The following is a 14661-nucleotide window of genomic DNA, read 5'->3' as shown; positions in this document are numbered from 1 at the left end:
GTTTGCACTTAACATTCATAATTTAAAGTACTGTGTAGACTCATCTAGATCCTGTAGGGTCTACATACAGGATACAGGCCTGTTCAGCCTGTGTGGTCTGCAAATCCTGCCTTCTTCGAGAAGTCCCCTGTTTATTCGAACCTATTGTTCACTAGTTCCCTGCAGCAGGCCACAAGCTATCTTCGTGCCTTATCTTCTTCTTTATTAAAGATAGGATCAGTTTTGAGTAAGGGGAGTTCTTCTTTCAACTCAGACTTTCCGAAACACCTGTCGGATTGTGTTGACTTACTCACCATCATCTGAGCTCTGTGGAACAGACGAGAACAAGGACTGCATCATTTTTACATCTGTCTCAGGATTATGAGCCCCACACAGTGTCCAACTTCTTGTGTTCCCTAGCTTATTACCACTGCAATTGCCAGCAGCTGGAGCAACTCATGATGATGAAAAAAACTACACCTATTTGTGTTAAATAACACACATTTATGCACTGATTTAGAGCTGTTCCTTTCTCTTAAACCAAAGTCATTACTACAATGCTTGATGAGGATTGTGGCTGTAGTTTTCTGGAGAGATTCCTGAGGAAGCGGATTTTGTTAAGGACTTTTATTTTTATTTTTTACTATACAATATAATTTAGTTAATTACTGGCTGTTGAATAAACAGCTTCCTGAAAGTTTGAGGTAATGCATATCTCCACCATCTAGTTTGTTTTTGAAGTAGAGCAAAAAGTTCTGGGAGCACTTTATTCCTCAGAATATACTTGAAACATACAGGCAAGGGTGTAAAATTTCATAATGCATCTCCACTATGTTATAATAAATACTTTCCACCACAAAACTATCAATACTCTTGATGCTAAACCTGTCTTTTGAGGATTAGAATGAACATTATCCACCACACCAACTACCCTCTTGKTAGCTATGTAGATATAACTGAATTTTTTTTTTGCTAAAGAATGTATTTTATTATCTGTAAAGGACAGAACTGCATAGCTGCAAATGAATGAATACTTCTTCCAGAACAGTTACTCTACCTCCAATTTTTCGGACATGATCCTAAAGAGAAATCCAAGGAACACTTCCCGAAGACAAGTTTGAGAACTAAAATAGACACCAAAAAACATATCCTTGATGAGAGATGCTAATTTTATGGTACATAGTCTGGCAGTTTCTAGATTTCATCATCTCATGGTCCTTCCTCACCACTCCTTTTGCTGTCATTTTGTATGTGTTTCTTTCAGGAGATGGTCTTTATATGGAAGGAAAGGGATATAAAGGTGTGTTTTATTACCTTTATAAAATCTATGTGGCTAAGTCCTCTTCCGGACATAGCTCCTTCCTTCAGGAGCTATGGAACTTCCTTCCTTCAGGAACTATATTTCTAAAGGTCTTTAATCTTAGCTATCTAACTACATCCAATTTTAGGCCTTGTATTTAAATAAACAGCGTATCCGAAGTTTCGTACAGAATAGCCAAGATGTTTGGTAATTGTTCCTTTTCCAAATCTGCCAAGTTGTAAATATTTACCTTTTACAGGTTACTGGAAGAGCTACTCAACAAATTCAAAAGCAGCATGCACTTGCAGCTGACCTGCTTTCAAGCTTCTTCAACAGCAATGATGAAAACATAGACAGCAACACAATGCAGGGAACTTGAAATATGCATCAGTGTTGCCCTTTTCCCTGCACTACTACTGTTCCTTTGAGCACTCTGAAGAAAATGAAAGGAATTTGAAAAAGAAAAGATGAGATACAGCTCAGAATAAGGGTATACGGCGCCCAGTTGAATGAAAATTCTATTCATAAGCATCAGGGTAGAATGATTTTCTGTCTAGCATACTGCATTGTGTGGCATGGATTAAGCCAGGTTTGTTTACATACACTCCTCTTGGCTCTGTATGTGTGAAGTAATTTTCATTTATGTGCTGCAATCTCTGTTTCATTTGTTAAAATATGTTTAAATATATTTCGGCAGATGTCACTGTAATTTTGTGWAGTTACACTTACTGTTCAGTGCATTAATTCTTACCTTCCAGTTGCAGAGCAATACGGATATAAGTGATTGGAAGAGTCAACTTCTATAAACTATGGAAAAGCATGCAATGAACGTTACTACTTACAGATRATGTATAAATAGCACAATATGCTTCTTTTACATTAAAACAATATCACTTCTATCTGCTGTCATCTACAGTATTAGTGGTCATAAGTCTGGTTTAGTGTGAGGCTTTTATTTGCTCACTTCTGTAACAGATCTGTATATGTTATTTTTCCTTCTATCTGAATATTGATGTTAACATTCATATCTGAAATACAGTCRTTCACTGGAAATGAACAGAAAAGTGCTCTGAACTTATGAACTAGTAGCTTTACTTTAATGTTTAAGCAAAATATTATTTGGTGTTAAGGAGTAGAATAGCAAGCAGCCTGTTGCATAAGTTAATGTAAATAACTAAGGAGTACATTAGTTGTACAGATTTCTTCTCTCTTRTCTTTTCTTATTCTTAAAATACAACTATCACCATCTTCCTCTTCCCTCTTGTTAGTCAGTCCTTTTGTAAAATTATAAAATATTATAATAGTATAATAGTATAATTATAAAATATTTAGAGGGGAACAGGTATGTAGAGGGAGAAACAAAAAAATTGGCTGCCAGTAGCACRTAGTTACCGAAAGGTCCAGAACTGCCCTCCCAGCTAACAGGTAGGACCAGATGCAACCCTTACTTGCACTCTAGGATTTAAATACAGGAAGCTATAATAGCGACCAAATATCAGTTTGTCTTGTTTGGGGAAACTTTTCATTTTTTCACCTGAAATTGTGATTTACACATTAGTATATGCAGTAACAATGTATTCTTTCTGCACATTTCTAATGTGACTTTTCAAAAGCTATACGCAGAGGGGTTTTCTTTTTATGTCAGGATTTTTTCTTTAGCCAGGTGCTTTAAAATATACAATTGTTTGGGGGTTTTTATTTGTTTTGTTTTGCTTTGCTTAACCATACAGTTCTGCTAATTAGGAAATACTTCAAGAAACATTTTGGTGGACATGTATTTCTTTCTAAAAAAAAGGTGTGCAAGCAAGTGCTAACAGCCTTTTGAATAGAAGTTTGAAGCTTGGAATACAAGTCCCTATTAGCCTAAGGGAACTGTTAAGCACCTGGAGCGATGCTTTGTTCAATGCTRCCTGTTCTGAGCTGGGTGTAGTCACAGCTTTGGGTATTCACTGAAATCACTGTCCTGTTCAATCTGKAAAGCAGCTAGCTTTGAAATAATAAAATAATAAGAAAGATAGTCCTAAACCTTTCCCTAATTCCTCTCTTTTCCAAGAAATATGATTTCTTTATGACTTTTGTTGAGACTTAGATTTGTATCAGAAATATTCTTAAGAATTGAAAGCTTACTTTACACTCCATACTGAATTAATATAGATTCAGGTGCTTCTTTATCATAACACCAGTCTCTTTAATAATCTTGTGTTACAAAAGCTTGCTGCTTATCTTTAAACACGGAATTAAGTTGTGTTTAGTTGCCTCTCTAAAGTAATGCTTCCAAACTCTTCATTGACGGCAAGTGTGAATAATGGGCAAGGGTTCAAAATATTGCTTGCATGCAGCCTGATATGAAGTAAATATCTGCAATCAAGGTAATGCATTAAATTTCAAGAAATCAGGTTTGGTGGAATTAAGGAAATCAATGAGCATCATGTAGAAATGGATTTATTACCATCCATTTGTGTGAGAGACATGGGACTGCTGAGGCTTTCTAGCCAAGGCAGAGCAGGCTGCAGTTCCTCTGAAAAGATTACAAGAAACAAGAAGTGGTCAATGTGGCTTTGCAAAATACTGCTCAAAGATACAGTGAGGTTTAAAAGATGCTAGTGGGAGTGGGAAAAGACAGGGAGGAGGCCACACCAAAATACACCATCAGTTAGCGCTTGCAGAGAAAAGCGAGACGGCAAGGAAATCAAATTGAAGTAACAGAAGTGAAAGGTTTTGACATTTAAAGCAAAGATAAGAGCTAAAAACAGTACAAGGGAAAATAAACTGAATTATTACATGAACTTTTAATCTCTAAAAGTACAAAAAATAATACAGAATGAAGAATAAAAGCAACATTGATACTGAAATAGAAACCTGGAGAGCTTTATTTCTCCTTTAGGAGAAAAAAAGCAAGGAATAATAAGGTTATAAAATATGACTTGCTAAAAATACGTGAAGACTTATAGGAGAATTCAACCATAATATGCTGTGTTGAGGTAATCAGCCTATGGAGGTGTTGAAGCATTTTCCTATTATTGCATTTTTGAATATTTATTTTGAGTTGTCATGGGTAGTTTAGAAGGTAAGCAAAGATGATATAGAAAGTAAATATAATATCACTGTAATAAGATGTTTTGTGAACCAAGCAAAAGCAACAGAAAAAAAAAACCTTAAATCCACCATTAAAATGATGAAAAACTAGGGGACGTTCATTGAAGTATCCGGATAGCAAATTAACAAACATAAAATAAGCAATAAAACTAGTAATGTTACTTGCATTTATTATGTCACCTGGGCATATGTAGATGTTCAGTGGGACAAAAATATAAATATGTCAGGTAGGTTGGAAATAATTGTTAAATGTGATGATGGACTTCAGACAGGAAAGTGGTCTGGAGTCTCTCGGCATTTCTGGCCCAGCCATTTACCCAGAGGACTTTTGCATTTCTTTTGCATGAACTTTTTGCTGGCTCTTATCCTTAAGAATAAAATAAAAATTATTATGACTTGTAAATTCGTTTAAAAGATTGTTAGTGGAAAATCAGCTAATTTGCAATCCAAGATAAACACAATGAAATACAAATAGCACAGGAATACCTCCTGTAGCTTTTCTTGCTGTGTTCAGAAGCCAGGCATTTAAAGGAAGAGATACCAGGGTGCTGAAAGGCTCAACAGCATTTACTGGTTGGATTTAGAGCCTTGGATATTTGTCACTAACTTACCTTCCACCTGTCCATATACTGGTAAAACCATCGTTCACTTTGCCTCCTGTGTCCTCTCTTGGTGCTCCTCAAGTTTCACAGCTCTAAGAGCTCTAAGGAATTAAGGTGGTAAGGAAATATGTCCTAAAATGGTGAATTCCTTTCAGGAAAGTGTTTGTCATGTAAATTACCTACTACTTTCAATATGACCTGACAGCCTAAGAGGGCTTTCATCTGGAGAAACACCAGTGCATCCTTGAAGTCCATTTGAAAAATGCATTAGCGAATAACTTAAATGACACATTTTGCTGCTACTTTCCTGTGGAGCACAGGGGAAAACTTGCTGCTTTTGGAGTGGCAACATTAACAGTTCTGTGGTTTATTTTAGAGATCAAACAGTCATGAGGAGATCGTTTATTGCACCTAATATTTTCTAGCCTGAATGTCCAAGGAGAAGAAAAGTCTCTGTTCCTTTTCTCTCATGCTCCCATTATTTAAAGGCTTCTAATAGATTTTGTACAGCTTTTCTGCAATCCTCCTTGAGGTTAAGACCAAGTAAGGAAAATCTTCAGCCAAATTCCTTTTGAACTGGAAAATTTAAACAACTTGAGGAAAAAGGAGTAAGACAATGGAAAGTGGAATCCAGCCTTATTTGTAACAGATGCTATTAGCACATGCTTGGTTTTATAGCCTGTTTTGGCACCCTTTCGTCTCTTTCTTATGAAATAACTTTAGTGTAAAATATTCCTTGCCATTCCCAGGCAAAAGGGGCTAAATGGAATGGAGTGATAGTTTTGGTGCAGCTCATTAAAAAGACATCAAACAGTAGACAAGAGTTAATCTGGGAAGAAGAATTATCTTCACCTTAACTCCTGACGTGGACCTGGATGTGGAGGTAGGGAATGGGACTTGGTTCTTGGAAGCTTTGGTTCATGCTTCCTGCGTTATCATCTCCTTTGGCATTTAGGACACACGCAGTGAAATTAAGGCAGAAAACCAGGAGATTGAAACCCAAAGTGCAGCTCACCCAGGTATTTCTCAATGTGTGATGATCTAGAAACAACCATGAGTGTCTGCATTTCAGTGGCATGGGAGGTTTTTTTATGCTGCAGTAGTACTGTAGAAAAATGTCTGTGGCAAGAGATTCTGCTTCAACCTAGTGGATTACATCCTTTGGTTTTCTTGGTTCATAAGCAGATTTTTAGCACAGAATGTCAAATCAGATAATTTGTAAAGTAAAATAAGCAAAATGAGACAGTTCCTCAGTGCTCATTACTCACTTTTTCTGATAAATTTCACTCATTTAACTGGATTGTACTTCTGCTCGCAGAGGGGCTTCCCCTTCCAGCTTATCTCTTTAGATATTCAGTAGATAATTAAAATTCAGAATGTTAACGGCGCTGCTTATTTTTAGAACTTGGCGTAAGTACGTGTAGACAGAGATTTGAAAATGAATTAATAAAGACCAGAGAGCTCTCAACCATTGAGGTAAAAATGTTGTTAGGCACCTTTAAGCTCAAAAGTACAGCCAGTGCAGGGAAGACAACAGGTCTCTAACATTTGCTCTTCAAACGTTTCAGGCCACCAGGGCTGGAGAGTAAGGTGATTTTATGTAGCAATCAAAATGCTACAAATATATACAACTGCTAAATATAGACAGACGGTTATGTATATAGTTATATGTGTATATATAACTTTTCATAGTTATATGTACAAACAAGCAAATGTGACAAACTCAATGAAGATTTGTTATGCAAAGATAAAATCTGTCCTACATTTCAAAAGTTACAGTTAGATAGATAGCTTGTCCAAGGAAAACATCTTGTAGGCATGTTTTATGAAGATGTCCTTTGCCATCAGGGTCCAGTTGTGCTTTCTGAGCAGTTATTGAATGAAACGTCCGAACGGAAAGATGGACATCAATGGGCACCATACCAACCCAAGTGCTTCATGGATTCATTTTTGAGCAAACTGTAATTTTTCTGTGGGCCTCTCGTGTGTGAACGTCTCATTTCTTTTTGAAGCTCAGTAAACTCCACTCTTCCAGGATCCTTTGTCTGGGGCTTGGTATCATGCATTCAATCCGCATTTTTCTTCTAAAAGTGCTATACGGATCCATCTGAACTGTGTTAACCCCCTCAGTAGTGCTCGTCAGCTACAGACATCACTCTCACATCTAAAGTGTAACTGCAGTCCTACAACCAAAGTTTTCCCTCCTACAGCCAGGAGCTCCATGTACAGGCAGCCACTGGAGTCTTCAAGAGAGGACCCCAGGTGGGGTATCCTTTCAGAAAGAGGTTTTGTGTCCTCCCTTGTGTTTCTCAGCCATGTCATGGACGTGCTGCAGGTTGTGCTGGGGATGAGGAGTCTCCATCTCCTCTGTTTAAGCTCTGCAGTAAAGAAGATTCCTTGGGCCAGAAAGAAGGAGCAAAGCAGTATGTGATTGTCTAAGGTGTTGACTCAGAACAGAGGAAGGCCTAAGCTGTAGTTTTGAAGACTTCTAAAGTGTTGTAGTTAATATTTAAAGAGGAATTCTTGACTTTTCCTAATAGCTAGTGTAGGTGGCTTTTCATGTAGCTCAGATGGTCGTGAGAAACTTTTTTGAGGTGCTTTGTTCAAGGTGTTAAACATGAATTCTGCTACAAGACTGAGATAAAGTCAGTACTGGGCCCGGTGCTGTTCAACCTGTTCATCGATGACTTGGACGAGGGCACAGAGGGCACCCTGAGCAAGTTTGCAGATGATACCAAACTGGGTGGAGTGGCTGACACTCCAGAGGACTGTGCTGCCATCCAGAGGGACCTGGACAGGCTGGAGAGTTGGGCAGAGAGGAACCTCCTGAAGTTCAACAAGGACAAGTGCAGGGTCCTGCACCTGGGGAGGAATAACCCCAGGCACCAGCACAGATTAGGAAAGCAGCTCCATGGAGAAGGACCTGGGGGTCCTAATTGACACTAAGTTAACCATGAGTGAGCAGTGTGCCCTCGTGGCCAAGGAGGCCAATGGGATCCTGGCTGCATCAGGAGGAGAGTTGCCAGCAGGTCGAGGGAGGTGATTCTGCCCCTCTACTCAGCTCTGGTGAGGCTGCACCTGGAGTATTGGGTGCAGTTCTGGGCTCCCCAGTACAAAAGCGATGTAGAACTGCTAAGGGACTGGAACATCTCTTGTATGAGGAAACACTAAGTGAGCTGGGCTTGTTTAGCCTGGAGAAGAGAAGACTGAGAGTGGATCTGATCAATATGTATAAGTACCTGAGGGGACAATGTAGGGAGGAAGAGGCCAAACTCTTCTCAGTGGTGACCAGTGACAGGACAAGGGATAATGGGTGCAAGTTGAAACACAGGAAGTTCCATCTGCATGTGTGGAAGAACTTCTTTGTTGTGAGGGTGACAGAGCCCTGGCACAGGCTGCCCAGGGAGGCTGTGGAGTCTCCCTCTCTGGAGGTCTTCAAAACCCGCTTGGATGCCGCCCTGTGCCCCGTGCTCTGGGTGTCCCTGTTGGAGCAGGGGGGTTGGACTAGATGGTCTCTACGGGTCTCTTAATCATTCTGTGATTCTCTGAAATAACTGAGCTGTGGCACGAAGTGTGTCGCAGTCTCCCTAGCAGTGCAAGGTGAGGTGCAGAGGGGCCAGGTGAGTCACCTCCAGCTCCCCGTGAGTCAGTGCCAGTGGCAGCATGGAACTAAGATATGCCAGGGCTTGAATCTCTCTTCTGCCCATCACAACATGCTCTCCAGAATTTCCTATTAAAGGTGAATGGTGTCAAGTTTTATCTGTGAGGTGTTTTTAAAAAAGATGAGAGGAAAAAGAAAAAAGTTCTCATGAATGAAAACTAATCCAAACTTCAAGAGCTTTCTCAGTATCTCTGGAAGTCACATATCACTAAAATAATTGAAGAAACTTTGTGGGTTCTATTTTACAACCTCAAGTCAGACTAAGCATCTTCCACTATGGGTAGTAACTGAAAACCATATTCACTGTTAAAAATGGCTCAGCCTTTCTGGGGAGCCTTTTTAGTCAAGCTGACCACTTTAGGTTGAACAGTTCACAGATTTTGGTCCGAGTATGACAGCTCTGGTGTGTCATACAAACGAACAGCTAGCTAAAAGGCCTCCTATATGTGCCTATATTTAAAGAAAAGTAAAACCAACACTAGGGCTGCAATAATGAGGCTTTTGCACAATATGGTCAGTTTTAACTGACCACGTGGTAGTTAACACTCATCTGGAAATAGATGTTTGAGGCTTGCTGGGAGGTGTTATCAGTATTCATAATGCTGCATTCTATGTAACAGAGTGTTTTTCCCATCAGTGGTGTCCAAGATGAAGTGTTTTTGCAAGATCTGTCTAGCCGCTTTACCAATGTTGTTCCTTTTTTGTTTGAGCTTATACAAATATGAGTGAATCTCGCTAAATGACTCCCCTTTGAAAGTGGCTGGTGGCCAATCTGCAATCAAACATCCTTCCTGTTCTTTTATCAAGCTGCAGAGAGCGGGAGGGGAACAAAGCTCTGCAGAGCTGCTTGAGCACCATCYCCAGCGGCCTCCACACCACAAAATGTTGGGAGTTTTGGAATGATGCTCCAAGCATTTCTTCTGTTATCCATCTTACCCCTACCCCCACTCCTCATATTTAAGTTCTGTTTGGGTTTTCATCTACTCAAGTCATCACATTCCTGTGAAATCCAACTTTGTGAGAGTTTTGGAGTTGGTTGGGTTTTTTTAGTTTTTTGTGTCTCTTTTGGTTTTGACTTGGTTTGATTTACTTCAGTTTTTATTGGAAAGGGTCTGTGATGTGCTTGATTTATTTGGGGTTGTTACTTGAAGGAGATTTTGCAGTGCCGGTGTCTTCTCTTTCTTTCTAACTGTATCTCCACCAGTACATTGTTTCAATCCTAACCTCTCTGTAGCAAAGATTTTCTCTCAGGCCAAAGAGACTCTGTTACACACAGTCTGCTACCGAGTGTGGCATTTTGACCCTGGAATAAAACTAACACTGTGACAGAGATGCCAGCAGGAGATAGGAGCTACCAGAGACAGTTTTCATCTCCTCAACCTCTTCCCAGGTAGATCACTCCAAGCAGACACTCCCTTGCTTTTATATTTGCCCCACAGAGTGAAGCTCAGGGAAGCTGACCTTCCTATTTACCAGGTGAGTTCAGGGAGGAATATTGCACTGCTGCTTCCCCACAGTATTAAATGTCTACACAAGATTGCATCAGGATGGCTTATTTTTCCTCTGCTGCACAAGCCTTACAGAAGAGGAAGTGACATTCCCAAGTTCTTAATTTTTCTGTTGAATTTTTCCTCCTTTGCTTATTTGGAATATTTATCCTAACATACGCCAAGAGCAGTAATTGCAAGCAACACATCACATACAATGGCTTTACTCTTGGCTCATGTGGCAGATTTTTGGTGCCCGCTCAATGAACTAGGTGTTCTGGGGTGCTGTAATTCACATACCGGAGCCTCCCACAAGGCTTTTCCTTGATAAAGCCATGGAGGATCTGGCCTGATGTCTTCTATATGTTCCTGGAGGCTCCTGTCTGTGCGACCTGGCCATGGAAGCTGTATGTGTGTGACCTGGCCATGGAAACTTTATGTGTCAGCCTGTATTTCTGCAGGTAGGTGTTTTTTCTCACTCCAYGAGGAAGAAGTTTGTAGAGCATCCATACTGCCTTTAGCATCCCTGGCGTCCTAGGCAGTAGCAAAGACCAAGAAAAGAAGGACTGGGCCACAAAGTGAGGTAATTGAAGGGAAAGAGAGAGAAAAGACCTGAAGGAAGGTGATGGAGATGAGTCAGAAGGTGCCAGGCAGAGTGAGTGTGCCAGCAGCCCCCACAGCRAGTGCAGCTCGTTGCTGGTGAGCAGCCCGGGGATCCTTGCTGCTCCTGCAAAGAGTTTGCAGACGCTCCCGCAGCATCCAGCCTTTTCCTACCGTCCATCCAGCGCCATCCCCTCGCTAAACACCCCCGGAGAGGGCCCGTCCGCACTGCCATGGTCAGAGGCCTGCACAGGCCGTGGGGGTGTCTGCAGCCCCGCGGTGCAAGGGGGAGGCAATCACATCCCATCCAGCACCTCCCACCACGTGCACCTTGGACAAGCACACGAGGAAGTCCTTCGGGTTGCAATCTAAATGCGGGGCAGGCAGCTAAAAAGCGTGGCAAGCCGCTTTCCTGGGGCTGCCCAGAACTTTCTCAGGCCCTCTGCGAGCTGGWGAAACTCGGCCCTTCCCAGGGCTCAGCTCCGGAGCCGTGACTCAGCCGCCAGGGCCGCGCGCTGCCCGCCAGCGAGCTCAGAGATAAGCGCCYGAGCTCCTCGGATGCCTTCCATGGAAGCCAGCTCAGAATAAAAGGCCGCCCTTCATTTCAGGAAACCTCATTTTTCACTTGTAAAGCACTTTCATTCAGAAAAGAGGGAAAAAAAAAATAAAAAAGACAAAGTGCTGCTCCTCTCCAGCCATAACAAATAAACCTGCAAAGTAGTTTTCATTCTTTGGGGAAAAAAAAAAAAAACAGTATTTTAAAGGAGCATCACCAATTCCAACAGATGCCCRTTGCCTCCTAATTACATTTGCTTGTAGCTTTGTCAAATGTCAGCCTTTAGGGCTGGAATATTCCAGGTTGGAGGCTGTCTCAGTATATTTTCTCTGCTTGGAAATTTTAAGTGGTTACTGATCATTTAGCTGGAAGAAGATATATTGTTTTTTTCCCCATCTGTAGAGAAGTTTGGTGACCTTTTCTTCATGTCCCCAGGCTTTGGAAAAAAGGGATTTGAAATATGGCAGCATTTTGGCCTCTGTGTCAGGAATGTGTTGCTTGCCTGCAAAAAATCCCCATCCAAATTTTGCGAAGTTATAAGCCTCTGAAGAGATAAATCATCTCAACTCATTCACAAGAGTCTGTTGAAGCTGAACAGGAAAAAAAAAAAAGAATAAAAGATCTCACTAAATGTGGTTGGACTTTGGGCTTTGGTACCAACTTGCCTTGAAGGAAGGTTGTGCTGCCACAAGTGTGGATGGGGCTGGGCAGTAGAGGCCCTGGTGGCAAGGGAAAAGGGGCTGGAGTCCAACGGAGGGAAAAACGTGGACTGGGATGGGACTAGGAATGAAAGGTGAAGGGACAAACTGTGTATTCGAGCTGGTGGAGTGGGATGGGGAAACAAAAGTGGAAGCCAGTGAAGGAAAGGATTCTCCATCCCCTCAACAGCTGCTTGGTATTGGGGGTGGGAGGATGCAGAGTTGAGCAAGAAACCATCTGAGCAAGGAATGGAGGAGGGAAGGGGCCTATGGGCTTGAAGGAGGAGGGGACCAAAGGCAAGGAGAGACAAGGGCATGAGAGATGATGGAGGAACCAAGAGGCACCAAGGTGCAAGTGCCTGGCTCAACTGAGGGACACCCTGGCTGAGGAATAAGCAGAGAGGATGTCAACCTGCACTAGCTGAAGCAGCAGCCGTCCAGCACTGCAGCCCGAGTGTCCCAAATGACACTGTCACACCTTCTTGCTCGAGTTTGCCATCTCCCTTCCACTTCTGACTCCTTAAGCCAAGAAAATTGCACCTTCCAGGCAGGTAAAAACCACAGAGACAAAGCTAATGCTCATACTTCCTAGCTTTTGACTATGTAGCTGCCTCTGTGCATAATATTGTTCATGAACTGAAAAAAAAAAAAAAARAAAGAAAAAGAAAAGAAAAAGAAAAAGAACACCAACCCAAAGCAAATAAGAGATGTGAAACTTGTGTGATTAAAGAGACTTCCTACGAGAGTTCAAGGCAACACACTTTCAGCAACAGGCTTTGTAAATAAGTGGGCTTGTAAAATTGATGGGTTTGTAAATACAGAGCTCACTTTCTGAGAAGCTGAACACCCACCTCTTCAGGCAGAGCAACAGAGGTGATGGTCACCTCTGAGTCACGGAGTCCTGAGGCCTTTCCAAATGCTGACAACTCTGCTGAAACTACCCGCTATTRGTGCTTTTCTTTCCCGGCTCTACAGCGATGCGTTTCTGTGCTTTGGTTGCATTCTCCAGCTCTTTTCCACTCCTTTCATGCCCACCAAGCTATGCATCCCAGGCAGGAGATGGTGGGTAAATTGTCCTTTCCAAWAAAGCCCAATCCTTGCCAAGGCCTCTGGGATTTCCTTCTTATTTCGGACAGTGGGCACAATTGCTCTAAAAAAAATGAGTTGTTGGGGCATGTCTACATCTTACTTTAGATCTTTAGATAGGGACATTTTCATCATCACCAGCCCGCTCCCTACCTGAGGCAACTTTTTCTTCCAGTGCAGTACAGAAATCTTCCCCTTATAGCACTGAAAGGACACAAGGGAGCTACATTTAATTCCCAGCCTAGCTACCAGTTTCTCTCTGTGGTCATCAGCAAGTTGCTCTTTAAAAGCATCTTCTAAGGTAACCACAAGCCCCAACCCACTTCTGGCTGCCACCATGCAGCCCAGTGCCTGCCACCAYGCTTGGTCAGTGCATCCACAATGCAGCAAGTCCCAGTTGGGACTGGCCTCAGCGGCTTCCCCTGTACCACCCTGCAGCTTCCTCTGCCCTGCTGAGGCCCCACGCGTGTGCCGCAGGGTGCAGGGGCATCCCACATGCCTGCCCCTCCTCCTGCTGCTGTCGCAGGAAGCAGGACCAGCACCTCCAGATGCTCCCTGTGCTGCCAACGCGGGCAGCAAAGCACATGGAAGGCAGCAGAAGGGGAGCTCTGGGTGCCCGAGCACCCCAAGCTGTCACCAGGGGGACTTGCAGCCACTTCTCAGCATTTGTTGAATGCAACCCAGGGTTTCAGTTGTTCACATTATTATTTAACCTAAACTTTAGTCTTTCCCTTTTCAACACTCTCTTTGYTTATTTTATTTTAAAGGTGGCAGTGGAGGAATGCTCTGGCTAGCACTGCTTCCATTCTCCTGTGCCTGGTCTCTTCAGTTGAGACAGAAAGTTTCTGAGGACAAGAAATGTCCCTTATTACATGCCACTGCGCTGGGTAACCTCATTTTGGTTTGATGTCTAGACAGTTAATGCAGAGGAACGAATTAATAATAAAAACTAAATACCCAAATTTTTGAAAGTTCTGTCTGACAGCGTCAGGCTTGCCTTCACTGAAGGTGAAGTCTGGCCTTTGGGTTTTCTGAGGGGTTTTGGTGGTTTTATTGCATTTGGCTCTAACATGTAGATGACCTGATTAGTTTGGGGAGGTGTGCCTGTGCAAGCACATGTGCACACAGATGTGCATGCTGTTCATACACTCTATTAAAATGAAGTAGGAAACTTTGGAAAGAGATGAGCTCTTTATTGAGAAGTTGCTTGGTACCGCTGAAGAGAAAAAAAAAATCAGGTTGATCCTTTCAATGGAAAGTGATCCATCATTTTTAAGTTCCCTAACTTTGAATACATCAGCCTATTCTTCTTTAAAAAGAACAGTTTTGCTTATACCTACTTAAAACAATCTAGGTCAAAGATTGGCACATATGYGTGTCTTCTCTAGGAAGACCCCTCAGGCTCTTCTGGTGATCCATGTTGTGGCTGTTATGAGTCTCTATTTATATTGCCATGGCTCTGTAAAAATGCCAAGAGAGAAAGAGACTGGCCTCCTATTTATGTATGCTTTGAATTGCTTTCATAAGCAGTGACTTTGATTCATCAGTTTGGGAGCCTCCAAAGCAGATGCAACTCTACCTGACGTCACTGGGAGG

General features: G+C 42.1%; 1 protein-coding gene across 1 annotated transcript in view; it reads left to right on the top strand.

Moving 5' to 3' along the window:
* EXOC2 (exocyst complex component 2) overlaps window positions 1-2402 on the top strand; it is a 105284-nt gene extending 102882 nt beyond the window's left edge. The window contains exon 27 of the mRNA XM_026039754.1: window positions 1539-2402. Coding sequence (XP_025895539.1) covers window positions 1539-1632 — 94 coding nt within the window. The 3' untranslated portion in view covers window positions 1633-2402. The remainder of the gene's footprint in view (window positions 1-1538) is intronic.
* Window positions 2403-14661: the final 12259 nt, after the last annotated feature.

The sequence above is a fragment of the Nothoprocta perdicaria genome, unplaced genomic scaffold (assembly GCF_003342845.1).
Source record: "Nothoprocta perdicaria isolate Ctin4 unplaced genomic scaffold, notPer1 scaffold_24, whole genome shotgun sequence".
NCBI lineage: Eukaryota > Metazoa > Chordata > Aves > Tinamiformes > Tinamidae > Nothoprocta > Nothoprocta perdicaria.
The sequence above is the reverse complement of the archived record's forward strand: the minus strand, read 5'-3'. Positions and strand labels throughout refer to the sequence as shown.